General features: G+C 43.3%; 1 protein-coding gene across 2 annotated transcripts in view; it reads left to right on the top strand.

Moving 5' to 3' along the window:
- arhgef40 (Rho guanine nucleotide exchange factor (GEF) 40) overlaps positions 1 to 26817 on the top strand; it is a 33124-nt gene extending 6307 nt beyond the window's left edge. Inside the window, exons 2-27 of one of the 2 annotated variants that reach the window (XM_063900339.1) lie at positions 852 to 941; positions 1810 to 1917; positions 4142 to 4427; positions 4794 to 5937; positions 6144 to 6382; positions 6473 to 6655; positions 6874 to 6988; positions 7490 to 7583; positions 7702 to 7788; positions 8632 to 8748; positions 9342 to 9440; positions 9555 to 9706; positions 10794 to 10932; positions 11078 to 11197; positions 11753 to 11944; positions 12081 to 12587; positions 12678 to 13057; positions 13454 to 13703; positions 14674 to 14763; positions 16135 to 16341; positions 17957 to 18136; positions 18404 to 18584; positions 19104 to 19214; positions 21277 to 21386; positions 23468 to 23511; positions 24264 to 26817. In XM_063900339.1, the coding sequence (XP_063756409.1) occupies positions 852 to 941; positions 1810 to 1917; positions 4142 to 4427; positions 4794 to 5937; positions 6144 to 6382; positions 6473 to 6655; positions 6874 to 6988; positions 7490 to 7583; positions 7702 to 7788; positions 8632 to 8748; positions 9342 to 9440; positions 9555 to 9706; positions 10794 to 10932; positions 11078 to 11197; positions 11753 to 11944; positions 12081 to 12587; positions 12678 to 13057; positions 13454 to 13703; positions 14674 to 14763; positions 16135 to 16341; positions 17957 to 18136; positions 18404 to 18584; positions 19104 to 19214; positions 21277 to 21386; positions 23468 to 23494 (5208 nt within the window). In that variant the 3' untranslated portion in view covers positions 23495 to 23511; positions 24264 to 26817. Of the gene's footprint in view, positions 1 to 851; positions 942 to 1809; positions 1918 to 3962; positions 4048 to 4141; positions 4428 to 4793; positions 5938 to 6143; positions 6383 to 6472; positions 6656 to 6873; positions 6989 to 7489; positions 7584 to 7701; positions 7789 to 8631; positions 8749 to 9341; positions 9441 to 9554; positions 9707 to 10793; positions 10933 to 11077; positions 11198 to 11752; positions 11945 to 12080; positions 12588 to 12677; positions 13058 to 13453; positions 13704 to 14673; positions 14764 to 16134; positions 16342 to 17956; positions 18137 to 18403; positions 18585 to 19103; positions 19215 to 21276; positions 21387 to 23467; positions 23512 to 24263 lie in introns of those variants that run through there. The other variant, XM_063900340.1, reaches the window with a different exon arrangement.
- The last annotated feature ends 713 nt before the right edge of the window (positions 26818 to 27530 follow it).

Here is a 27530-nt window from a genome sequence, read left to right as displayed (position 1 = left end):
GGTCTTCTTCCATAAACCCCCGCACAACCACCAGCTCATTCCCTCCTGGCCCCTTCTCTTTCTATCCACTTTTTTCCATACACTGTGTTCTCCCATTCTGGGATTTCTCCCATGGCTTTCCATCCATCCATCCTCCTCGGGTTCTTCTCGTTATTCGAGACAATATACCGTCTGTTGAAGAGAATCCCGACGTAATTGTTGTCAGATGACATTCAAGGAGTCGGATGGAGGTGAAACGAAAAAGTGAGGAGGAGAAGCAGATGGGAGGTTTGGGAGAAAGAGAGAGAGAAGTTTCCATGCCAACAAGTAGAAAAATAAACAGTGTGTGGCTCCGCTCTGTCACACTGATGTGTGTGTGCAGGGTTAGGGTTAGGGTTACTATAACAAATGTGTTTTGTTTCTTTATTTGAAAATGTTTTGTCACATTGTAATCCTGCTTTTCCTCCCAGTTTTTTAAGAATGTAGTAATCTGATTACATCTGTTTCGTGTAACAGTTACCTTTTTTTTTGTGACCTGATGATGTAATCCTGTTATATGTCATCCGTTACTCCCCAAGCCTGTGTGTGTTCAAGCAACTGTGCATGCACGTGTGTGTGTTAGGTGATTATGTTGCAGTGGTCTGACTCTTTTGCTCTGGGGGTTCCTACATTTACTGGGCCTTGGAGGAAATGTTTGACGCTCCCCAGACATTACAACAGGAAGTTGAAAGGAGAATGTGTGTGTATATTTGACTGTGTGTGTGTCAGCAAAAAGCGAGACAACCAGGCTGTTGAACACAAACACAGACATTTAGAGTTGACTCAGCATCCGGTTATGGATTAACCCTTTCTTACCACCTTTGTTTTGTCAGGGTTCGGAGGCGATGGAGGATTGTGTGCAGGGGGCGCTCTCATCGCTTTACCCGCCTTTTGAGAGCACAGCACCACCCCTCCTCTCCCAGGTACATCTCACACACACATACACCTTTACTCCAGTCCACATCAATGCAGCAATAAACAGGGGAATATAAATAATGCAGATTCAATTAAATGATAAGGCAAAGTTGGAGAGGCGATGTTTGGAGCGGATAACGTTGCTTTCCCCAGATAATAACTGCTGCGAGAAGCCAACACAAACAACTTCTAGCTAGCTGGTTAATGAGAGCCAAACCCTCTTCCTCCAACCAGGAGCTGCAAACCATTTCTGCTTTTAAGCCTTTTTTTTTAACACCATAGGTTTAATTTTAAGGCTGTCCCCTTTCAATCTTGCCCTTTACTGCAATTTGGCTCTGCATTGTATAAAAGGAGCTATATAAATAAAGCTGGACTGGCAATCTCTTACTGGAGCATTGTGGGAACTTTTTGTCTCAAACTGAGCATTACACAGCTTTGTTTCCCTTTAACCCAGTGGACTAATGGGCCTTTGAGCATGAGTTTTGGCCCATTCTTTTTGCCCATTTATGGGAATATGGTAATCAGTTTGTTCCAAGTCGCCATGTAGCTTACTATCACCTTTCTTTGTTGCTATAGAAAAAAGCTGCTTAATGACTTGATGAAATAATATGGGCAAGAGGAAACAGCCTGTCTGATTACATGCTGTCTGGGTTGACGAAATTCCTCCGCTCTTGAGAAAATCCAACCCTTTTAAAATCCATTTGGTACACTCCAAGATGCATGGCAGGAGCTGAAACAAAGGTTGTTCGTAGTTTAAAGGCTTCCCCCAAGCACGAATGATAAGTAAGATCAACATCTGTACATCTTGTCAACAAATCCAGTGACTACAACTGCATTCACTTGTGTTTCTTTGTTCCTTATTCCATATTCATCCAGGTCTTTTCAGTCCTGGAGTCGACCTATCAACACGACAGTCTTCGCTACCTCCTGGACTATTTCGTTCCCGCCAAGCACCTCCTGCACAAACTCCAGCAGCACGCCTGCGTGAGTTCCAAACTGCAAACACTGCAGACGAGAACACACACATAGCTGTATAATCAGAAGCAGCATCATCTGTCAAATGCAAAAAAGGATAATGGGAGTAAACCATCATCTGTTGAGTTTTCTGTACGGACTGGCAGAGCTGTTTTTAAGTCTTTTGAGGAAACCAATTCAAGTCCAGTCTGGATTAAGTATGAGCAAATCAATTCTCAAGATCCTACCAGTCCCAGTACCATTTGACATGAAGACACCAGTGCAAAGAAAAAGTTCAAGGCTTTTATAATTTGACACATGTGTGACCCTTTACCCATTACTCTCTGCACTGTGGAGGGTCGAGTCTGCTCCAAAACTCTAGCTGGCTGCTAAAATGAGTGAAAGTGGCTGGTGAAATTTGATATTTACCAACCGCTGTTGACCCGAAGACCAAAGAGGAGGTTTTCCTGCCTCGGAAGCTCCATTGAGACAAAGAATTTGTGAAATAAGGAGGAAAGAAGCATGAATTAAAGAGCTCTGGTTTTAATTTTCAGACTCCCACATGCAAAAAGCCAATTCATGTAAATAGTATGATATTGGATACACTACGGACATACATGTAATTTATACTTAGGGCCCTCACCTCTCTCAAGCACAAAACAAGTCGATGGAATGAGATGTGACATGCACTTAACTCAAAGCTCTGAGGTTTATCCTGAACTGCATTCCTTTTATTTGATTTTCCACATACAGAGATATACAACACACACTGTTTAGCCCGAGCTCGGAGGCTAAGAGCTGTCTCATATTTCCCTTTATACAGTTTTCCTAGACTTGCACACACTCACACACATGCATGTGAGCAAACTGTGTTTTCATTGTCGCTATGCGGAGCTGCCTGGGACGGGAGTTAGACTGTGAGTCATGACAATAATGCCTTCCATATGTCGGTGTTACTGCTGTGAGAGCAAGAGAGAGAGAGAGTGAGAAACAGAGTGGGAGTCGAAGGAGAGAATGAACATGGAGTTCATTCACCGTGCCTGCATGTGTCTGAAAAAAAAAAGAGGAGATGCTGAAGGTCACGACTATAGTACACTGACTGAGGATTTTTTGTGAAACGGGAGGTGCGGAAGAAGGAGCAAACATTGGGCTACTTTGAGGGAGTAAGTAGGAGGAGGGAGGGGGCCCAGAGGACACAGGGAGTTACAGAATGTGGAATGACTCAAAACAGACAAACTTTTTAAGAGAGGAAAAGTCACACATGCTTTTGAACGCTCATTCCCACCCTTACTTTAGCTTGCCCCATCTTTCGTACAGCAAGAAAAACAGGCCTACAAAGGAAGGAATTGAAGAAGGGACTGAGGTAGAAAAAAGGAAAGATGGAGGAGAGGTTGCATAAGGAATATAATTTGATCACGTCTCGTGAGTCTGCAGGGCACGGAGGGGGGAGGGAGCGGCCCAGAGTCAGTCGATTAGACGTGACTGGGAACAGCAGAGAGAAGTTTTTACCTCAGACTCCAAAAGAGATACAGAAAGATAGGATATAGATTTGACACGGGATTGATTAGGGTCGGAGAAGCATTTGTTTTTTTCCAAACAGATCAGTTGATTTATAGTGCAGGGGATTACACTCGAGGCCTTCTCTCCTTCACCCGATTTCATTCTCGGGTAAATGCTTCGTTGCGGGACTTTCTATTTTTAGACAAGGTTATTTAGAGCGCTTGATTTGTATTGATTTTTCTCAGTCTCGCTACTTGATGTGCTTTCCGCTAATGAAACAGAGGTTTAAACAGTGGCTGGTTGTTGTGAAGAGTTGCTCATCTGCATGTTTCCATCTGACTCACACCGACTCTCTGCAGCAATCCAGAGTCTTCTCACTATGTCATGCCAACTAAGCAGTATTACACTTTAGAAAGCACTGCGTGAGTCACATGTGGCTCTGGCGATCGGCCAGTTGAGCTTGTGAATAGTGTTGACTGGTGTGTTATCAGTTCTAGAAATTCGACTCATCTGGGGGACAATTGCAACCATGCAGGAAGGCTCCAACTGGCTCATGCGGGCTGTGGTTGTGCTGAGCATTAAACAGAATAGTTTTTGAGGGTACTCTAAAGGGGGGGGGGGGATTTCTAAAGAGCAAAGAGGGTACTTTGAACTAAGAAGGTACAGAAAGAAGATAAGATAGAATTGTATTTAATTAGGGTTTCATGTTTTAATTCATACATTCATCACACTCCCTCGCTTCTTTCTTTTTCAGTCTCAATACTTGGGCTGCTTGTTCCTGCACTCCGGCTGGCCTCTGTGCTTAGGAGAGAAAGTGGTTGTGCAGCTATCCACGTTGGACTGGAGGATCCTGCGCAGTAATGACTTCTACCTGCAGGTGGTGCCCTTCTCTACACGCTGCCCACGGCTGGCCCTAAAATGTCTGGCCCCTGGGGGACGCACAGTTCAGGAAATCTTGGTACCCGAGTCGCAGCACCCTCTTGTGTTCACAACTGAGTGGCTGCACAGCATCAACAAAGAGCGGGGCCACAAAAGAGAGGGTAAGGAAAGAGTGACATACTGTATATCCGTCCACTTTCCTTTTGCTTCTGATAATAGATTAGGAAGTCTTACATGTGCGATCAGGTTTTTAGGAGAGAACTGATTAACACTTGGTAACCTAACCAGTAAGTAATGCTTGTGAGAACATTATACTTAAAACAGAGGTGAGAAACAGATGGCTTTAAGAGTTTATGACCAAGGGGAACAAGAGAAGGGAGAGATATATGAGTGCCAGACGGTGTTGAAAACAGCAGAGCTAAAAAAAAAGCCAGTAAAAGTAAAATTAGCTGGGCACTTCTTCACATCATTTATACCCTTTACAAATAAGCAAACTTTACACTCAGTCCTTTTTCCCCCTTGCACAGTTGGAGGAGGACTCGACACCTGCCTGGTCAGTACATGTGACGGTGTGGTTCGACTTCCGTGGAAGGAGGTCGTCTACCCAAAATTCATCCACGACCCGTCTGAGGGGCTGGGACTGATGTCCAACCTTGAGGGGCCAACATCCAACGGCCTGCCCAGTGAGGGGGGCAGCAGTCTTGGGGGCTGGGGTGGCTCATCCTCAGGGGAACTCGACTCCTGGTCCTGGGATGAGGAAGAAGATGATGGTTTAACAACAGACGGCTTGGACTCTGCACCTGCGCATCCCAGGCGAAGGCGCAGCGAGGATGGGCTCGGGCGGACAACGAGGCACCCTCAGCTGGACGGGGACTATGTGGAGCTGATGGAGCCCAGACTGGGTCCTGATGGAGGGGTTGACACAAGGCAAAGATACCTCGAGATGCACGGAATTTGTAAGACAAAGACATTGCCATTGTGCAGGAGAAGTAAAGCCATCAAACTCAGGAAGGGAAGAGCATGGGGATACGGGAGACTGGAAGGGTCAGGAAGCTTTCGAGCTGCCAAAAGAGATCTAGTTACCCCGAAAGGGGACAGTTTACCACGTCGGACTTCACCAGGAGTCACTGAATCTTGCAGAAGTAGACGGTCTTACTCCTCTTCTGTCCTTGACTCAGATGAAGGAGATAAAACAAGGAGAGACTCTGAAGGCCTGGAAAGTAACCGGCTCTATCATGACGGCCTGTTCAAAGAGAGGAAGCCAGGTGTGGGAAAAGAGAGAGACAGCAACAGCCTCCCACAGCCTTGCAGAAACAACCACAGTGGTAAAGACTCTGAGAGTGGCGAAAGTTTTGTCGCAAATGACTTGGGGAACGACAAAGCTGGGCATGTCATAGAGGGCCACTCAGATCACGGATCTCATTCGGACTCTGTTTTCGAGGATACAGATAAACCACTGTGCGCAGACAGCGATGCCACTACTCCAACATCGGACGCAACAGAGAGATCTTTCAGTGGTGTTTTAGAGAGTAGAGAAACTACCAGCAGTGGATCCAAAATGAACAGTTCCTCCATTGCAAAGGTGACAGAGGAAAGTAATGACGGAAAGATGGAGGACAGAGTCAGTCCCAGAGGAAAGGAAGTTAAAACTGCAGGATTCAGAGCACCAAGGTAAACATTTATTTCTCATGGGCACTACTTCCCAAATGAAAGGACAGGTGAGCAGCACTTTGTGCACACATATACTGAACTAGTGGTACAAAAGACACCTTGTAAAACCATTGTAATGGACACTATGTCCAAAAAACAAGGAAAGAGAGAAAAGTTATCAACTGTCTGTTGTACCTCATTAATACCTTCCTGTGCTTTGTCTTCAGGAGGAAAAGGAAGGGAAAGGGGGCCAAAGGGAGGGCTAGGTCTGGTGGTCGTTCACACCACAAGGGATCAAAACAGCAAGGTAAAGCTGCTCTACCAAGTCCCAACAACTGCCCTGCTTTGACTAAACTGCCAAACGTAGACGAGAAGCGATCGGAGCAAAGAAAACCGACGGACGAACCTGACAGGGTGCCGCCGCCAACCAATGACGGGACCGGCGGCACAAGGAAAAGCAGTGCAGGTCTGAAGATAATTTAAAGTGAATACACAAGCATTGGATGATAAAAGTCCTAGATTATATATTTCATGATACTTTTGTATACCTCAACAGAGAAAGAAGTCAAATCTCTGTGCAATGGTCAATCCGACACATCCTTACCCAACCACTTTAATGAGGAGGCGGCGTCAGGAGAGACAAGTCCTGACCAAATAAATGGTGTCACATGTAAAGAGCCTCCTCTGCTCAGGGAACTGGACACAGAGCTTCTCCAGTCAGGGAAGCTGAAGTTGACAGGCAAGTTAATGTCAGGTGTTGTCGTTCAGTACACATAAGTGGGCTAGTCTTTACCTTTAATCGTACGACTGAACATAATTTCGCTCTAAGTCAGAAAACATGATGCGAATACTTGAAAATAGAGAACGCCCATGACTCCACTTACATTTCTGTGTGCAGACTATACTATCTTTTGGCCTCCTCTCTTAGTGCTTAACCGGATGTTTTACCAACCACAGGTACAGTGGACAGGTTGGGACGCGCTATGGTTGTCACAGAGACTGATGCATCAGACAAGAGCTTCTCTGAGGAGGACATGGCCCGAGTCCTGGCCTGCTATTACAGAATCACTCGGTAAGCCTGCGTCACTTGTTTATGTTACGTCACTCGATCACACACCTGTAGAAACAACAGTGCTTCATACGGTGCATGTTCAACCTCACTTGCTTTTTTTGCTGACTTGGCCAAATGCAGCAAAAGGTGGGGCTGATAAAACACAGCATGTGCCAGAAAACCCAGAAAACCATGACAAACGGGTTTCAGAGTCAATTTAACAAACATCTTTCAGCTTGCCAGTGTACCTGGCAGACACCACTCGTCTGTTGCCGACAGCAAGTCTGAACAAAAGTCCTTCAGCAGGTTTGGGAAGAAATGACATGAATTTTAATGTTAGTTAAATACAGATGACACTGTAACTGTCCCATTAAAAGCACTTTAATTGGTTTAAATATTTCCAAGAGTCGACTTTCTTATTCTTTCCCATTGCAGGTGTCTTTGTTAGGAATGAAACTCTTTGTTTTCCAACTGCTTCTCCTGTTTGAACTGCTTTCACCTCTCTTCTTCCATCCTAATCAGACCTGCAGCCAAAGAAAAGGGTCTCACAGTTTTAATGGACGGCAGACGCTCTCCACCCTCCACCCTCTGCCTCTCTGCTCTTAAATTGTTCCAGGTGAGACAGAAAAAAACACCCTGTTGTTTAGCCAAATGTGAGGCTTCTACTTGCCTGCAGATGTGATAAAGTAGCTCCAGCACATGTGTTTCCTGAGTCTGTTTTAATGCGTTTCCAGGTGTTGGTTCCTGGCGGTCTTGGATCTGTTCTGGTTTTGGTGGAAGAGCAGCAGGAGTCCCTTTCGTATAACGTGGAAGGCGCAGAGGTGACTTCATCCAAATCACATGTTTACAGTTTATCATCCAGCCTACACACGGCATTAGCTAGTTCCTTCTGGTTCACTTAGCTTTCATACTTTTATTTGCACGGTAGAACACCCACATGACCTTATAAAAAACCCTTAGTTAGTTAACTCAACAGCTGAGGTAACTGCTGATAAAAAACACATTTCATACACGGTGCTTTGTTTCTTCCCGTGGCTAAAATTTGATAAATGTCAGATGCTGTTATCTGGATCTTGCATTCACATTGAATCTAAATGAACCTTATTTCCATGCATTTGGCACATCTAGAGTTTGCAAATAAGGGAAATTCAGCTCATTTGCTTTGCATCGATGCATTAAGATGTTGCTTGCATGAGAATTTTTGCTCTAGCCATGTGGTTTGTATTTCGACTTGGCAGTGGAAACTTGCGTAATAAAAAGGACAAAAATGCATGTTAAAGGGAAATCCCACCCAAAAGATGTTGACACTTAACAGTTAACGCAGCTGCACTGGGTGAACTTCGATTCCTTTGGTTGTTTTGGTTCTAATTAATCCCACTGATCATCAACAAATGGAGATTATGCAATGGGAGGACATCTTTTTTGCTTTCTCAGCTCGGTTTTTTCAAATGTCTTTGCAAACACAAAATATGACCAGCTTTGTTACGTCTATATTAGCCATGGAAACCAAAGCTCTTGGGTAATAGTTTATAATCTCTAGCCTACAGCAGGATCTCCTCACCTGAAATCTCATTAGTTTTCCATCATTCCTTTTCTCTACCATTTCGTGCTGGTTTCTGTTTCTCCCAGGCTTCATTTTTGTTATCCTCTGCTTCCCTGTCCAGGTCCACATGGTGCGAGGAACAGCGGTCCTTCAGCAATATGTGGACAAGCAGCAGCTGCCCACAGAGATGGACGGAGACTTCACCCACTGTCACTCAGACTGGCTGGCCTTCAGACTAGTGAGAAATGCTGACTTTTTCTCTTTTCTATCCCCTTTATCGTTAAATATTTAAATATTTTTCACGTTTTTTCCATGGCATGATATGTATGTGTTCTATCTATTATTTACATGTATTTTATGTTGAATAATTTAGGCCATTTTCTCACAAACAATGTTGCTGTCGTACAGTCTAAATAATAATATAACACATGAAGAGTAGCTTCCCATTCCTTTAATTCTACTAAGCTTGTTTGTAACAACTGGTTTTTTTACCTCAGGGTTTGAAATATTACCATCCAAAGTGAGGTTGGGGCTGGGAGGCTGGGAAAGCACGGTTGTATGGGGGTGGTCGTGATTTCAAAGCATCGTGATGGACTGGGTGTGGAGGATAAATCTAGGAGAAGATGTCTAAGGAGAATCTTAATGGCTTTCCCTCAGGATAGTTTATGTTGCTTTATCCAAACAGATGAAAACATTTTCCTGTCTTCTGCGTTTTCCCTGACCTCTCTCATGGGTTTGGAAAAGAAATGTATACTCCAACCTTGGAGCTTCTGACCTTCAAAGAATAACATTTTAAATCCATGATCTATCTTAATACTTTTTTTCCTTCAGAGCCTGGAGAGTCTGACGGAGCGTTGTGAGAGCGCCCTCGCTCTCCTCAGTGAAGCACTGCAGTCTATGGACACAGAGCCAATGCCAAAAGATATTAAGGCAGGTCTAAAATGACGTTCTGTTTAATCCTTACTGCATCAGTGATTTGATGTCATGTGCCTTTCAGACAGCAACATCCACAGAAACTTTAATAAGCACGTAGTTCTTCTCCAGGCTGTTCCTCAGAGCATCGACAAACACAGACATCTGATGGCGAGCGTCCTGGCCGACGAGCGTTTAACTGAACCACAGCAAAGGGGCGGGGCCTGGCTCGCAGGACTGACCAATAGCGCAACAGGACTGGCACAGAAGTCACCGGACTGCAGGTACCTGAAGCCTATACTGTATTTCCTGTCCACATTTACAATTAGCGACAAATCTGTGTGGAAACGTCAACTTATCAACGTTTCTACTGTTGACTAAGGAGGAAAAGTTTGTGAATTGAAAAAAGCAAAATGCGAACTTACTGCTCATCTCTATGAACAGCTACTAATAAATGAATCATGATGGAAACATGCATCCATTACAACATCTCTTTAAAATGTGCGATACAATTAGACCGAAACCCGGCTACAGAAACCTGTTCAATGTAAAACACTAAATGTTTTACAGAACTCATTGAATGTATCACAAGGAATTGATTGATATAATGAAAAAAAGTCTAAAGAAATAGGAAAATAATATTCAGTATATGGCCTTTGATTCCCACTCATTATTTACAGCAGCAACGTGTGCATCCACACATTCCTCTTCTTGTTATGATGCGGTGCTGAAATATACATTAAAAAAAGGCCTATTGAAGCAGGACTATTTTAAATACAAAGACGTCATGGCAAATACAACATTTCTAATTGGGTAAATACTGACACATGCGAAAAAAACCCTAATATAAGCAGCTATGTCCCGGGGGGCGGAAACAACATCTGCATGTCTTTTGCCTTCTCATTTCTGGGGTGTGATTGAGGGTTTTTCTTTGTCAAGTTGAGTTATAGGTTAAAAATACTTTTCATCGTGTGAACACAGTTGTTTGTTTTCAGCAACAAAAGAAAGGAAGGAGGAAGCAAGGAACTTACCATCAAATGGAGGACAGATCGATGCGGCGTGTTTGTTTGTGCCCGACTATAAAGCTTAAAGATGATCTAAAGCCTGCTGTATGTGTAGCAGTTTGTCTCATCCAGTAATGAGTTTTGGCTCAGGCTGCACAAGAACGAGGCCAAATACAAGTATAGGCTGATTTGATTTCTTTGATGCCAGACGGTCGGTCTGCAAGGCTTTTTGTTTCTCATAATTACATCTTTTCCAACAGCCAGAAAGTGTGTGAAAATTTTTGGCTGTTTTTGGAATTTCCCGTGCCTATTCATGACTGATTGCCTGTTCATGACCACCCTGTTTTTTTTACTTTTGTGCCACCAGGGCTGCTCTTGCTGCGACCTCTAAACTTTACGACAGCGTGGATGACTCCCTCCACCAGCTCGTGCAAATGTCCAACCAAAGAGGTCGAGATCTTGAAGCTCTGGGACGACTAGCCAGGCTTGTGGACAAACTGGAAAAGGTTTGTGAGGACGGAGGAGGGTGGGTTAATTTAATGAAAAACTGACAAACTGTTCCCTGTCGTAGCTTGCCTCTCCTGAAAAAAATCTCCTGGATGAATTGTATGATTGTTCTCAACTCAATCCCCTATCTTTCTTTCCCCATAGTGTGATAAGGAGATTGAGCAAGTCCAATCACAGCTGGAGGACTACAAGGACCCTCCTCTGTCTCTGAGCAGACTCTCGCTCAAACAGCAGAAGTTCAAGACATTCAGAGAATCAGCCAACGTGAGTGTGATTCTATAAAACATTTGAAACCTTTCACCCTCTTTCTCAGTTCAGTTATGAAAGTGTCTTTAAAGTTAAAGCCACTATTTGGTTTGATTATTCATTACTTTGGCAAGCTTTGGCAGTACCTTCTGGAAGGAAATGTAGAGTCATAGAGTGAAGAAAGAAGCATAAATATGTTCTTCTTTTTCCAAGAGAACGTACCAGTTTTGGTTTCATTTAGCTCTCTTAGGACTCCCTGTAATGTCCTCCTCTAAAACAATAACACTGCCATCCTAACTTAGGGATAATGACTGAGAAAGGCCCCTAAGCTGCACATGTTACTCTGACTTGAGACGTGTATAACAAAAGGCTTCAAATGTAAACAGATGTGCAAACTTTGCTGACCACTGGTATATTTGTGTCGATCTTATAAGTTTTGGCAGCATGTTCCCAGCAGAGGCACTTATTCCATTCATGATTTCCCAAGTGCATCTCCTCAAGAAGCCTCTACAGTAAACACTTCAGGGTTTTTCCAGCCTTAGAGCTCACAGTGGGTCTCCCTGACTCCTTTAGGACCTGCACAGCGAGACTCTGTCGGTGCTCAGTGACCTGGAGGGCTGGTGCGAGCTGGACTGGACCGGCCTGAGCGCCGTCCAGATCCGACTTCCTCCGGTCAGGGAGAAGCTGAGAGACATGTCCCACTGCCTGTCCGACTGCTGGACCACCTTGGACAACACGCAGAGGCTGCTGTCCACACTGACCGAGGTAACGCCGCACAGAAGACCTCTTTTACTCAAGTCTTGATTATTTGGTGGGAATCCTGAGTCAGCTTCAAGACGCTCAGCTCAGTTAGGACACGCGCACGCTAACCTTCATCTTTTCTTTGCTGTCTCATGTGCAGGCCACTCAGTGGTGCGAGGTGGTCTACGCCAACTCCTCTTCCCCATCTTCCACCTGCCCTCTCGCCTCCCTTCCTCCGATCCCCCCGTCACGTTTCCAGGACGCTCGTTCCTTAGCCATGGAGCTGGGTGGCGGTGCGCTCCTGGAGCTTTGGACGCAGACGGTGGAGCGCTACCAGCGGACCGTAGCGCAGGTTAAACCCCGCTTCCTCCAGCCTGACAGGGCCCAGAATCAGGGCCAGGGGAGGCCAAAGACCCCCTCTGCCAGCAGTCTGTGGGACCTGATGGGTCCCGAGGGAGATGGCGACTGGGGATTGGGAGCTGGAGGAGGAGACGGGGGGATGCAGTCGTGGGGATCCCTGGCATCTCTGTTCAGGCCGCAAAACTGCTCAACGCTGAAGATAGTGGAGGAAAAATGGACCAAGAAGGATGGGGCCGGTGGAGGAGGAGCTGGGGGAGCTGGGGGAGGGAAGTTCCTACAGAACCTTCTGAATCCAGCAAAGAAGAGTGTGAGTTTGTGCTTCATTTCCTCTTGTCATGTTGTAGGCCTCATTTATTTCCCGTAGGAAACTTCAAATGATATGTTCTTCACTTTTCAGCCTTCGGAGGCCCCTCTCCCTCCAAAGCCCCCCAGGAAGCGCCACCCAAGCTTTGACCTCCAGGCTCTTCTGGCCCCCCGCAGAGGCGCAGGCACCCCCAAACCCGATTCCCCGGTCGGAGGGCCGAGCCGAAACTCCCCCATGTCCTGGCTGGGGCGTCGGGCGGTTGCTGACCCGGTGATCACCACCAGTATGGCTGCAGCCATCCCCGGATGGGCCAGTGGAGGTTGTGGTAGTGGAGGAGGAGGGGTGTTAATTCGAGGGGTGGAGGTCAGCAGCAAGGAGGTGGTGGACCACACGGGGTCGCCACGACGACATGTGCTGCTCGGGAGGACGGAGAGAGAGACAGGGACAGATAGAGCCGGAACAACCCCACAGAGGTTTGTTTGTGTCCTTTTTCTTCACATTTTTTTCCAATAAAAAGACTTTCTTGGGGGCATTTTTCTCTGTGGGAACTTCAATAATCAGAGGGAGAAGGCTTTACTTGGCTGAGAGCATCAAAACAAGACCAACATTATAAATGACATTAAGAAGAGGCCAGGCTAAGATGAAAGGGGGAAGTCATTAATCCTTTTTGGGATCACTTTAGAACAGTCGAAGTCTGTGTTTTATCTCCAGCTTTCAATCCGAGGTAATTTGATCGTGACCAACTGTTTTATCTCCAGCCATCTCTTAATACTATCTTCACTTCCTCTTCATTCCTGCTTCTCCTCTTTCTCACACTATTTTGCAAATGTACTCATCCGTTTCTTATTATCTCCTTGTTTCTCCTGCAGTAAGCTCTACCTGCTCTGGTGCAGGATGCTGAGTTCAGAGAGGCAGTATGTGGCCGTCCTGAAGGGGGTAGAAGAGACATACCTCCCCTTGCTGCAGCTGTCAGACACCCCCGCCTCCATCAGAGGGAAGGCAGACACTCTCTTACCTAACTGGGCCAGCCTCAGCACCTTTCACTCGCAGAGCCTACTCCCTGCCATGGAGGGCGCTCTCGTGCAGAGCTTGTTGCAACAGGACTGCTTTAGCAAATATGTAAGTCCAAAATTTGTGACAAATACAATGTTTTTTACAATCTAGCCTTTTTTTATGTTGTCTTAGCCATCAAGGCTGCACATAGGGTACATAAGGTAAGAGCAGAGTGAAGAAATCGAAGAATTTGGCTTGGTTTGGATACCTGTGTATTGAGCCTTAATTTGAATTGTACTACAGAACTAAAAAAAATAAGATCCTCAGATAAAAATATTTACATTTACCTTTAAAATTCTCGTCCGTAGTGTGTCTAGGTGCTATATAAATACTATATAGGTATCAAAACGCTTAATGAGAGAAGCCCACCGCACGTATTCAGAAATCGGCCTTAAAATGAGCTGTCAAGACGATTGTGATGTTACAACATAAAATATATAGTTACAAAGTGTTGCTTCAGGGCAATCACAGTCTTAAAACACCCTTAACGCTGACTCAAAAATCCGAAAAGACTGACTAATCAGAGAAAGGCTGTTTTGGGATGGAGTCTTACAGAGACACGTGCTCAAATGGAGCGTTTCAGACAGAGACGGAATACGGGTGTATTCAGATTGATGGCATGAGAAAAATAAAGTGTGTTTTGAACATTAAAGCATTTATACATGTTCAAAACAAACCCCTTCAAACAGATATTGCCTTAATAAAGAGCCTCATATGCCCTCTTTAAACAACTGATTTGCAGAGTGACAGAGGGAATCACTGTTGCACTTGTAGAAATCAAATTGTCGGACATTTTGAGGCAAGAAATAAAAGCTTTCATTTAGTTCTTGGCAAGAAAGGGTTTGTGTGTGAGCACTAAGACAAAACCTCCTTTTAAGTGGCCAGAAATGTTTTTTATTGACCCATTTGCGCTCCAACTACTGTATTATTTAGTGTGTTTGGTGATAAGATTAAAGGGCCGTAACAAAGTAGAACATTTATATCATAAAACTTTCTCTATGTTCACCACTTGTAACTCTTTTGACCTCTTCCACAGCGGGAGCAGTTCCTGCAGTACTCGCACTACATCAGGACCAAACCAGAACTGGACTCTCCTCTGGTCACACAGGCTGCTGACTTCTTTAAGGTACAAATGAACATGTGGCTGCGGTTGAATTAAATCCTTGGATCTTTAAAACGTCAATTTGTTGTGCTTACTGGGATTTCAGAAGAAGAGTTCCAATACAACACATTTTTCCTTTCTGCTTTTCCATTGTAAACACATTTTAATTAAAGAAAAGTGTCCTGTTTTCACACACTCCTGCATCTAGACACATAGTAAGAGTGTCAGGGTTATAAGATTCCTATTTCTGTTTAATGTGAGAACATCATTGTGAGTAATTTTGCCACAGATCATAAGCACAAAGCAATTACAGTTGCTTTATTCAACGGTCGCTGCAATAAATGTATACAGTAAAGCTAATTACATGTTTAATGTACACTAGAAGAGCCAATTAAAGGCGGATTACAGGGAAAGTAATTTGAGCTTGCTAGCTACAATTAACTAAAACTAATACATCGAAGGCCTCGCACGAGGACTTAAAGGAGCGATCACAGCGCTTAAGATCTCATTCAAGTTGTGGAGTGTTTAATAAAGGAGTAGTTCTAAGACACCACCACCAGGGGGCGATACGAATTCACATCACATCATGTTTACAGCCTGGAAAAGATGTTTGAAACAGCTTGGACACAGTGAGGATTGCTGCTGCAGGAGGTTTATGGTTATCCTGATGATGGCGATCATTCCTGGGATGGTGGTGATGATTGTTATGAGGAAGAAGATGGGAACGGCACATGTGGCTACTTTAACAGGGTGTCTGTGACCAGAGGAAACCCCGAAGAAGAATGGGATTTCTTTAATGAATAAGCAGATTGAAATGTCATTATGTTAGAAGTATTTGACCAAAACAGAAATGATCCTGATGGTTAAATGGAGAGCTTTACACCAAAAATGAATTAGGCTGGTTTTAGTTTGTATGTAGTGTGATGTGTCATTTGTATTATTCAACAAGCTATACGTTCATGACTAAAATAGTGCCAAATCTAAACAAAACAGGCCCTACAGTAACATTTTCACAGCTTTTCAGATGGCATATCACAAACGATAAGATAAAATATAAACTTTCTTCATAAAAACTTGGGTTTTATTTCATTCTTTCTTTCTGGAAATTGTTCAAATGCAAAACAGACACAGGCAAGATGCATTGAGAGAAAATGGCAGATGCATTTGACTCATTTATTATTCATTATGGAGCCCTATATTGTCTTCAAAACTCAAACACATTACCGCTCATCTGGCTTATGTCTTTTCTGTCTGTGTGCAATGCATTATGGGTATTACATCTGGGTTAGTGACAAAATATTGATCAACACTTTTTAGGTTGCACTGTGTGATTGTGACTATGCCAGCCTCACCTTTTCCTGCAACTCTCCTCTTCTCTCTCCCCCTGTCAAACAGTCCAAACTCCCCCCAGCCTCCCCCCTCTCCCCCCTGTCCTACCCTCACTGTCTGCAGGCTCCCACCCAGAGGCTGGAGCAGTACTGCGAGGCCCTGGAGGAGCTGGGAGGGATAAACCCCGCCTCCGACTCCGCCCTCTCCATCCTGAGACACGCCCAGCGGCACGGTGAGGACCTCAGGGCCAGCGACCTCATCGTCGGATGTCCGGTGAGAACACGTATAAAGAATGTCCCTCTCCCCTTCCCACCCCTCTTGGTAGACTAGACTTTTATGAATTCAAAATATCACAAATATTCTCAATTAAAACGCACTTCAGCTGAATCTTCTGGGCTCCAAAGAAGCTCATTTACGTTTTCTTAAAATGTTTGCTGCTACTTCAACAACTTATGTTTGCTTGGTATGAAAACCAAGTTTATTGTGAAGCACATTGATCAACATTTTCTGGCATAAGACCACAGACCAACGTTTGAGTGTGTGCAGATGTAAAACCGCAGTGAAAATTCTCACATGCCACCCTTTAAGCTCCTAAAAACTAAGTTGTTTTCTTTATTTAAGGAACGAAATTAACCAGCACTGAACACAAATAGAGAAACCAGCCAATATGAGTGGAATAAAAGACTAATCACTACGGCGACACTTTGGTAACACTCTTACTGTAATTACAGATTAAGAAAACACAAACAAACAGCTTTAACATTTATCAAAAAGTCAGAAAACCCCACATCCACTTGCCCCGTACTGTAATACTCTGACACAGCAGTATCATTCAGAGCTAGTCGTGACAAACGTTTGACTCCCACGCACACACACACACACACACAACTCTCCTCCCCTTTTCGAGCGAGGGGAGATTACAGCGGAACAAACACTCCCATTGAGCCACTTCAAATCCCTCTCCAAGTGAAAAGACCATAAGTGCAGGTGTGTGTACGGGTGGGTGTGTATGTGGGTGTACATTATGTGTGTGAAGCATTACTTATGTCATCACACACACACATATCTAGAGGTTTAAATATATGTGAGGTTGCTTTTAAATGATCAGTCCTCTTTATTTAATCTGCGTGGTTAAAAGATGTTGTCTCGTTTTTGTCTATTTATGTCCTCGCTACGCTTGGATCGAGTCCTCGAGGAGCGTTACATAAGATCTGACTTTTATCAACCTCCGTCTGCCTCTGCTAGGAGATGCAACAACATGACAGAGTCCTGTAACCCTGTCATCGACTTGAACAATACAGTCACATTTTTAACAAAAGATGTGAGTCAGCTGGCCAATTAGAGCACAGATCCAACAGACAGAAGCATCCCTGTGAAGGGGGAATGCAGCATGTCACCACGCAAGGCACTGTAATTATAATACCGCTTTGTCCTTTTGCTTTATTTACTGGAGAAGAAGGCTTTTCAGTGTGTGTAGCTGAACTGCTTGCAACTCTAAATCAAAAAATGTGAGTAGGTGATGACACATGTGCTTGGAAACAGAGAGAAAGTATGTGATGAAAGCCTAAAAGCGAGGCTAAAGGTGCATTGTCCAAAAAGTGAGATTTTCTCTACGATCTGTTTCTCTTAAGACTCCAGTTATTAATTTGCCTTTTTTTAAATATTATTTCTTAAATTAAATAAAACTGGATGAGGAAAAAGTGAACTATAAAAACCCACTGGCAACAAAAAAAAAGACACCATTTAAAACATAATTCAGGGCTAAATGGCCTCTTAAGATATAAATTAAGATGGTATCTTTCGCAGATTAAAGCCCTGGGCCCGGGCCTCGGGCCAAGATAAGTGCATCAACGTGACTGTGCACGCGTGTGTGTGTGTGTGATTTCAGATTCTGGTGGCGGAGCGCGGCGAGTTGGTGCGGCAGGGCGAGCTGACGGTGTGCGGGGGGGCTCGGAGGAAGCGTGCGGGCGTGAGGAACGTCTTCCTCTACCAGCACGTCGTCATCTTCACCAAACAGAAGAGCGCCGGCCCGGGACGCACCGCCTACAGCTACAAGCACAGCATCAAGGTACGCGCACACGCGCACACGCACACGCACACACACACACACACACACGCACACGCACACACACACACACACACACACACACACACACACACACACACACACACACACACACACACACACACACACACACACACACACAAACACACACACACCTCGCTGTAATTCTCTCACAAATTTCCCTTTTTCAGTCCATTTTTTTAGCTAAACGTTCTGTCATTGCTTCTATTTTTCTTCCTGGCTTTACATGTTTTTCCTCTCTCCCTGCAGACGGGCGAGATGGGTCTGACTCAGAGCGTGGGGGGGGACGGGCTGAAGTTTGAAGTCTGGGTGCGTCAGGCTCCTCGAACCAAAGACTGCATCACGCTGCAGGCGAAGGACAGGGAGGGCAAAGTGACCTGGACCCATGACATCGCCCACCTGCTGTGGACTCACGCCATCAACAACACAGGTACAGCCTGACCTTTGACCTCAGAGGGCTCAGCTATAGACTCTCAGACCTTTTTAGAAAGCTTAATCCACCTAAAATCCCTATCATTTTCTCATGTGACGTAACTCAACTCCGCCTGTGGCTCCATTAGCCGCTGCTAGCATAACACAACCACATCTCGGACTGCATTGTGGGTAATGTAGGCGTAAGGTTTTGTAGGATAAAAATAAAAGTCGAACTCTTTGAAGTCTGTCTTCAAGTCAAATGGAATGATTAATTGATTTAGCAACATTTCCTCGGGAATGCTTGAGGGATTTTCCACCAGATTTGGACAAACATGAAAGACATGCTGCAGTCCCTCCCCCCTGATTTACCAAAACACATCTTTGTATTTCCTTGTCATATTTCTTTAAAAGACGTTAATATTCTGTCCTTATACTGTAATGTACAATGCAGTTGAGTATATTTGGTGGTTTCTGTCTGACACTGTACTATTTTGAGTCACAAAAAACAGTTTTCTTTCAATGATTTTTTCCCCAGAGTTGTGTCTGAAGGAGTCACTCTGCATGGGGATTTCCAGTAAGCTGCTGCTGGACGCGACAGGAACCCCAGGCTCTGAGCTGGACTCCATCTACAGTCTCAATGACAGAGGTAGGCTCAGAAGGGAAAACATCTGTAACACGTGTACAGTAAACGTGGGAAGCTACAGGTATATGGAGAGGAAAGAATAAAGGATTTGCATCTCAGATTTGAAATTCGTATCGGTAGATCACTGAATAACGTAATCCAACAGAGGATTTATGTTAAGTGTAGCGTCTTCTTTTCATTTCAAACTGTGTCTTCAGGAAGCGAGTGAGTTTTTTGAGACCAGATCCGATTACTGGACTGTTCAAATTTGCCTTCTGAGCTGAGAGTGATGGCTCAGAGATTACCGACAGGAAACAAAACGGTGCTGGTTGTTTCTTCCCATGTGACAAAGTAATAACGTGCTACATGTTCTTTTTTTTTTCAATCTGGCGCCCCCGGGCTATTCTATGAATTTTTTATACTTGCCTCGCGCTGAGACATTTTGAAGAGCTCTCTGACGTGCCTGCAGAGAATATGTAGCGCAGTCAAAAAGCACCTTTTACTCTCCATGTGATCAAATCCCCTCTCAGCCGTCAGTCCCGAGTCTCTGGAACTGTGGCTTTGTCCTGATTCGTTTACATTATACACATTTTGCCAAAGAAGTTAGACATTTTTAAAAGACGACATTTCGAGAAAAAGGAAAACAATTTGGGAGAATTTGAATAAAAATGTAGAAGTTTTAGGAAAAAAGGGATCATTTTGAAAAAATAACCAAAATGTTTTAAAAGTTGAAATTTGGAAAAAAGTGATATTTTTTATAAATAGTCAGAAATTCAAATTTGGAAAAAAAATCTGAAGTTAGATAAGAAAATCAAAAATGGGAGACAAAGCATGTACATTTACAGGGCCACATGAAAAAGGAGTTAGAACAATGAGAAAATAGTGGCACATTTTTAAAAGTCAAAAGAAAAGGCAGAATTTTGAGGAAAAAAGGGACACTTTTTAAGAAATGATCTGAATTTTATTCGATATTTTTGAAAAAATGGCAGATCTTTCAGGAAAAAAGTGAGTAAGCACTTCAGTAAAATTTTGTTTGCAGTACTTATACTTGTAACAGAGTATTCCTACACTCTTGTACTTCGACTTGCATATGAACAAGATCTGAGTACTTCTTCCACCTATGATAACTGGCCAAATATCCTTGCATGATCCGATTCCACAACGCAGTGTGATCACAAAACTCTTCTCAGTAATCAGGACCCTTAGTTATATTATGTGCTATATGTTCAGGCAGCAACATAAATGAAGAGTGGAAAATATATGAAAGTGTCTGAAAACAGAAAGATGTTTGAGACGCTAAAAACAACATGTTTCTTGCTCTTATTTATGTATTGTAACCAGCAGGATCAGCACTGCCCACCTGCACGTATAATGAGCAACCTCCACAACAGCTCCCTTCTGAATACACACGTTATAGTCAACACTCCTCATGAAAAAACAAGGAAAGGACTGAACGAACCACCAGAGGCAGGTTATAGAAAACCCCTCCTGGAACACACATCACATATTGATGCCATACGATCACTGGCACGCCCCACAAATGGAAATAAAAACACACAAATGGAAATATAATTCCACAGATTCCAGACGCACCACCCAGTAAGGCCTGCTGGAGCCAAAGTGATTTCCCAGTCATGGCTGGGTGCAGTGCACATACTGCTCACCAGGTGTCTCATTGAGAGCAGCAGCTCAGGGTTTCAATGCATGAATTGTCCTCTGGGACGGAACGGCGTGTTAGAAATTCATTGAACAGGATGAGAAAAATGCCTCCTCTCTCTGACTCCTCGCTCTTTGTCTCTCCCCACACCCAGTTTATACCCAATTCGGTTTCCAGAAAACATTATAATGCACTGATTTGGGATTTCTAAGATTATTAAAGTGCATACACACAATGCTGGTGTGAATTGGGAAGAATCCATGCATGGAAATGATGCTTGAATGCATGATGGTGTCAGTGTTTGACATTTGATCCACTACCGGAAGCAAAAAAGGGGCTAACATAAACATTTGATGTGTTTAACACCTGCTTGATGTCCTGATTTTGGTGCTTTCTGTTAACCTATAACCACCTTTCTGTCACACACAGTCCACAGTAGCTGCTCAGACTCCTCCTCTGTGGGCAGTCAGAAGGAGGGGGGGTCCCCGGCGTCTGGGAGGGACCCTAGGAGAAGCTCCGGATCAACAAGTTGCTCCCAGGTGGGATTACATTTCACAATTCAGTTATTCTAGGGTGCATGAAAACATGTATACTTGCAGGACATAGCTTTGTGAGGAATGTGAAGTGGCACCACAGGGTTTTTTTCTCTAAATATTTGAAGGTTTTCCAGGGAGAACCTGTGTTTCCCTGAAAAAAAACTCCCTTATATGACTTTTCTGATGGCCTGGGAACTATCTTGAGATGCTGATCATGGTCAAAGACGAGCCTTGAGAATGCAAATGAGAGCAGCATTCTTTTAAACCATGCACTGGTTGTCACTAGTATCGGCTCTGTCTGCCAACTCACTTATAATGGATTATTATGCGAGTGTGGAATATGTACAGGGTTGATATTTGGCATCAAAAGTTTGGATTTTAATGCCTCGAACTACAGGTGGATGTCAGGGTGGATGACAGCAAGTAGACTAAAAACAAGCACGATTAGAAAGTCGAGACAGAAAGCTCATAATAACTTTTAACTTTACTCAACTTTCATTGGAGTAGCAGGAATACTGCAGTGTTTATCTTATGGTAAATGGACTGTACTTTTATAGCAATTTATCCAGCCTTTATGACACCTCAAAGCGCTTTACATACTACAAGGAAATCACCAATTCATACAGAGCAGTGCACCTTGCTCTAGGAAACAACATTCACACACCGTTGGCCATCGGGAGCAGCTCAGGGTTATGTATCTTGCCCAGGCATCGACATGTTGGCTGCTCGGGCTGGGATCGAACCCACAACCTTCAGTCTCAAAATTATGTATTGTGTTCCAATTAAGTTCAACCCATTTACAAAGACCCCCAAAACCAGAAATGGGGTTAATTTGAGTGTGTTCCACTGTAGAACAAGCTTTACATAACAAGGTGAAATACTTGATGTAATCGAAACCCACACAGAAATACACAGCGTCCAGTCTCCAAACCTTTGAAGGCTATATTCAAAAAGAAACCTACTCTGCGGCCTCGGCCGTGGCGCAACTGGCTGGGGCCCCTGCACCGTACGCCGGCGACCCGGGTTCGATTCCCGACCCGTGGTCCTTTCCGGATCCCACCCCGACTCTCTCTCCCACTCTCCTGTCACACTCCACTGTCCTATCCGATTAAAGGCAAAAAGCCTCTCTGTGCAACCAGTGCCTTTATGGAAGTGATAGGGTTGAAAGAGGGGATGACAGGCGGTGAATTCGGATCCAGGGCCTCCTTATGGGGACCAAGCTCCAGAACTTGGGCCACCAGCTCTACCTGCATTATGCTACTTGGACGGGTGTAGAATAATTATATTTGAGCATTATATAAAAACGTAAATTACGCCTTTCTAGTCCACCTATAAATCTGTCTGCTTTTATTTGTTCTTCTTATATGAGGAAAAAGTATGTTGTTCTAACTACTGACTATTTGCTATCCCTCTTTCTTATTTCCCTTCATTTCACTTTAACTTCTGCCTAATGAAGGTATGAAAATCAGAGAAGGAACAGATAAGGGACGTTGCAATCAGAAATCATTAAAATGTGTCTTTTTTTCATCAGTAATTTGTGCATTCAAAAGCTCATTTGGGTTTTAGCACAGTCATTTTTGCTCTTCTCTATTAGATGGTATATAACACATAATAAAAGGTTTTATCGGACAAAATAAAAAAGGTTAAACGTTCGTTAGTTGCTGTTGAGATTAGAGGAGTGTCAGTCTTACAGTGAGGTGATTAATATATAAAAAGTGTCCTTTAAACAGCATGAGCATCGAGTGTGTGCGCCTCATGTTAGTTGTAAGGAAACAGCGATACCTGCCTTCCATTTCCATAGCAGTTTAAATGAATTTGCTCTGTTCACACACACACAAACACACACTCAAATGTCCTTATCTAGCAAACAGAATATGACAGATTGGCAAACAGACTGTGCTGGGAACAGATTGACAGACAGACGGACACACGCAGCCCAAACAGATAGGGCAAACACACAGACAGCGATACACACATATTCAACAACAGAGGGAGGACTGCCGCTTTTCGCTTTGGCACGCACGCACACTTCAGCGGAGAATAAAAATATGTGACTGTTTCTGTTTTCCCTTATTCCTCCTCAGAGCCAGTCTCCCTCTACAGCTGTGTAACTGTCATCTCAATGAGAGTAAGTTAATCTCTTTAGTTCTTTAACCTTTTCTCATGATGCTCATGACTCTGCCACTCACTTTCGGATTTTACCATTTCTCCTGATTTTTACTTCACTAATGGAATAAGAAACATATCCTGGAGAATGCTTAAAGGGACAGTTCCCCCCAAATCAAAAATACCAAATGTTCCTCTTAAACGTATTTATCAATTGGGATTGTTTTGGTTGGAGATATTGGCCTTAGAGAGATCTAGCTTCGCTTCAATATAATGGAGCAAAGTGTTGCTGAAAACGCCCCAAAAATACATTTTAAGAACTAAACAGGATTCTATTTTTCCAGAAATCCTGACCCCAGAACTCAAGATAATCTACAGAGCTTTCATTGGCAGTAGGAACTATTTACTTTCTACCAAACTGCCCTTGCTAACCGTATAACTGTGCATGAGGCAGCAAGGAGGACGGCGTCACGGTTGCCAATCTTCGTCTCCCCCATGAGTAGAATTACGCTTCCTTCGAAAAAGTAGTTCCTACTAGCTCTGTCAAATATCCTGAGTAACGGTTTCATGATTTCCCGGGAAAATACATTGTTGTTGAGTTATTCAACTTCATTTTTTGCAGCTTTGAATTGAGCCATTGAGTTCCCACCAATATATATCCAATTTATATCAAACATCAAGCAACAATAGCTCTACAGGCTGAATGTTGAATGTTAAAAATGAAAAAGTAACATATTGTTTCTTTGCTTCTCTTCCTGTAACTTTTACAATCAGAAACTGGACTTGTTTGAAGATTTGAATCATCTCTATTCCACCTCGGGGAAGCCAAACTGGACTTCGAGGAGCAAGAAGACAAAAGAGAGACCCTCAGACTCCCCCCCCTCACCTCCTTCAAACTAATAAAAAGCCAGCAGATTAGCTGGAAGACTGCTGCACTGCTTTCCCCACATTCTCTAAGAAGAACAAGAAGAAGAAAAGCTGCCTCCCAAAAAAAAGGATCAAAACTGCCCCGTCTAAACCATGACGAGCACCAGCAGGGCTCTACCCGCTCCGCCATTTTGGATCTGCCAGCCTCAGTTGCTGGCAGAGTCATTGACACCAAAGGCACTTCAGCCACACAGTGCGACCATTGTCTGCCCCGCGGCTCCCCACTAGGCCAAACCACTTGGTCTGAACCACTGACGGCCTGGCTGGCTGACTGTACGCATCACATGCTCCAGCATCTGATAATAAACAGGAAGTAATATGCGGGGCGTAAATCCACCGTAGGATTGCAGATTTAGAATGTATTATGTACTCATTTTCATAAGGCTGAATGGAGTACTGTTTCTGCCTGTGTAGAAATGTGTGGCATGGGCTAGGTGTGATTGCATCTATGTAAATGAGGCAGGGGTGGTGTGAGCACACGTACACATACAAAGAGTGTCCGACAACACATGCAGTCACTCTGATTGTTGGAAGACAGTGGAGGCTCTATTCACATGCTCACACACACTCACTGGGGCCGACTTAGAGCCTGGTACAGTGGCTAAATAAACATCAGGCACACATCTGATCACATACAGGAAGCATCGCCTCGATAAACAACGCCTTATAGGATCATATCGGACTGTTTGTTTAAGCTAAAGATGTATTAACAGTGGCAAGAACTGGTATTTAATCTTCTTAAAAGTATAACTTATGTCAGCTACTTGAGCTTTGTGGTGCCTTATAAGAGTACTGATGATGAACTATATGCATTTTGTTTTATATTCTATGTGCCAAAGGTATAAAATGGGTGTCTGTGCAATGTTGTTTTGTGTACAAAGAGGTATTGTTGTTACATTTTGATTTGCTCTTTCCTGGTCTCCATAAAATGGAAGATCTGTTTAATTTGCTTCATCCTGGTTTTGCTGGGTTTTTTTGCTCGCAGCCAGACGACATGAACTACATCGGATTATAAGAGGTAACTTACTCAAATCTGACTCTAAGGTTCTTGTTTAGAGGAACAAAAGTTTCATACGGAGGTCTTAGCTGTGTCTTTAAAGCTCTTTGTCACTGTTTTTTCTCACATTTTTAAACTGAATAGTTTGACATATCTTGCCAGGAGTTAGATGAGAAGATAGCTACCAATCTCCAATGTGTGTACGTCACATTGAAAGCCTTTGCAAGCTGCTAGTTAGCTTAGCTTAGCTTAGGGTAAAGACTGAAAATAAATAACTTGCTAAAAGATAACAAAAATGCACAAACCAGCACCTTTTAATCATATAAGATATAACCTTTTAAAGGGTGCTGATAGGTGGATTTGTTACTGACAGATACAGCTAGGCTAGCTGTTTTGGCTAGGCTACTCTTTGTGCTAAGCTAAGCTATCTCACTGCTGGCTTCATATTGCCTGCAGACATAAGAGTGGTATCAGTCTTGTCATCTAATTCTTGCAAAGACAGCTAATAAGTGTATTTCCTGATATGTGTCTTTTCTTTAAAGATATCATCTCTCAGAAGTAATTATTAAAATACATTTCCTCTCCAGGGACAGAAACGTATGTTATACTGCTCTGCCAAACACACTCGTGGGTACATTTATAGCACAATGTTGAGTTGCATTCAAACCCACAGGACTAAAACTTCAGTGGATATCCCGTATACATTGCACGAGTGATTTAAATCTGCAATATAACGCCCAGCATATCTGGAAATTGTCATTCTATGTTACGATGCAGACGAAAACCATAGATATGTATATTTCATATGATAGTGGAGTTCATATTGTAAGACAGCAAGCATGCAGTCAGTAAAACCAATCATCATCCACTCAGCGGTTTGATTTGATCACTATCAGACAATATCACGCTTAAGGTACAATAGGAAACCATCAGGTAGGGAGATCCAGCAGCAGCAGCGGGAGGTCAAGCTCACGTCTGCAGACGGCCGCGGTTATCAGGTTTAGCACGTTTCATATCTGCATTCAAATTCAGAAATTGCAAACGGCTATTGAGCCGTTTCTGAATCAATATGTAATTTGTTGGCTTGGAGAAGGCCCCCGTACACCTCGTAGCCTTTAGCTGTTTGGTACATTGCGTTATATTGGAAGCGATGTAATGAACACCATCTTTCATTCTTACTGCAGTATAGATTGCCACATGCAAAATCTTTTAGTTTTGTATGCCGTGCGAAGCAGTGGTAATGTATAAAACTTTCTGCTCTCTCTTTCTACCACACACTCTGCTTAGTGTTTACATTTTTTTTAAAGGAATGTGGAATGTTGGAAACGCATGTTATGCTTACTTGATATTTGTACTGTTTTTTTACTCTTCTGTGTTGAATTAAAACTAGATGCGAGTTGCAAACGTCTCAGAGGGGATTCAAGAGGAGAGGTTTTAGATAGATAGATAGATAGATAGATAGATAGATAGATAGATAGATAGATAGATAGATAGATAGATAGATAGATAGATAGATAGATAGATAGATAGATAGATAGATAGATAGATAGATAGATAGATAGATAGATAGATAGATAGATAGATAGATAGATAGATAGATAGATAGATAGATAGATAGATAGATAGATAGATAGATAGATAGATAGATAGATAGATAGATAGATGTTCAAAGTGCTCATGGTTATCGAGATCACAGGTAGGAGAAGTACTCAGATCTTGTACTTAAGTAAAAGTACCAGAGTGTAGGAATACTCAGTCCAAGTAAAAGTCCTGCAATCACAATCTTAGTAAAGTAAAAGAACACAAATATTAGCATCAAAAATATACTTAAAGTACCAAAAGAATAATATACAGCTCCGTAAGAAATGAGAGACCACGCCATGTCTTTTCTTAAATCTTTATCTCTACATGTATGGCAGCCATTCCAGTGTTTGTTGAATTTCAACACAGATACATGTCCTCAGTAGTTTAACTCAAACACATACCTATTAATAGTAAAACCAGAGAAACTGATAATGCTGAAGTGATCCCTTAATTTTTTCCGCAGCTGAATATGATAGGTTTTATAATGATTGATCATTAAAGTGTTCTCAGAGCTGGTAAAGGTGCAGCTAGTT

The sequence above is a fragment of the Eleginops maclovinus genome, chromosome 14, assembly GCF_036324505.1.
Source record: "Eleginops maclovinus isolate JMC-PN-2008 ecotype Puerto Natales chromosome 14, JC_Emac_rtc_rv5, whole genome shotgun sequence".
NCBI lineage: Eukaryota > Metazoa > Chordata > Actinopteri > Perciformes > Eleginopidae > Eleginops > Eleginops maclovinus.
Note: the sequence above shows the minus strand (reverse complement) of the source record. Positions and strands in the feature narration are given on the sequence as shown.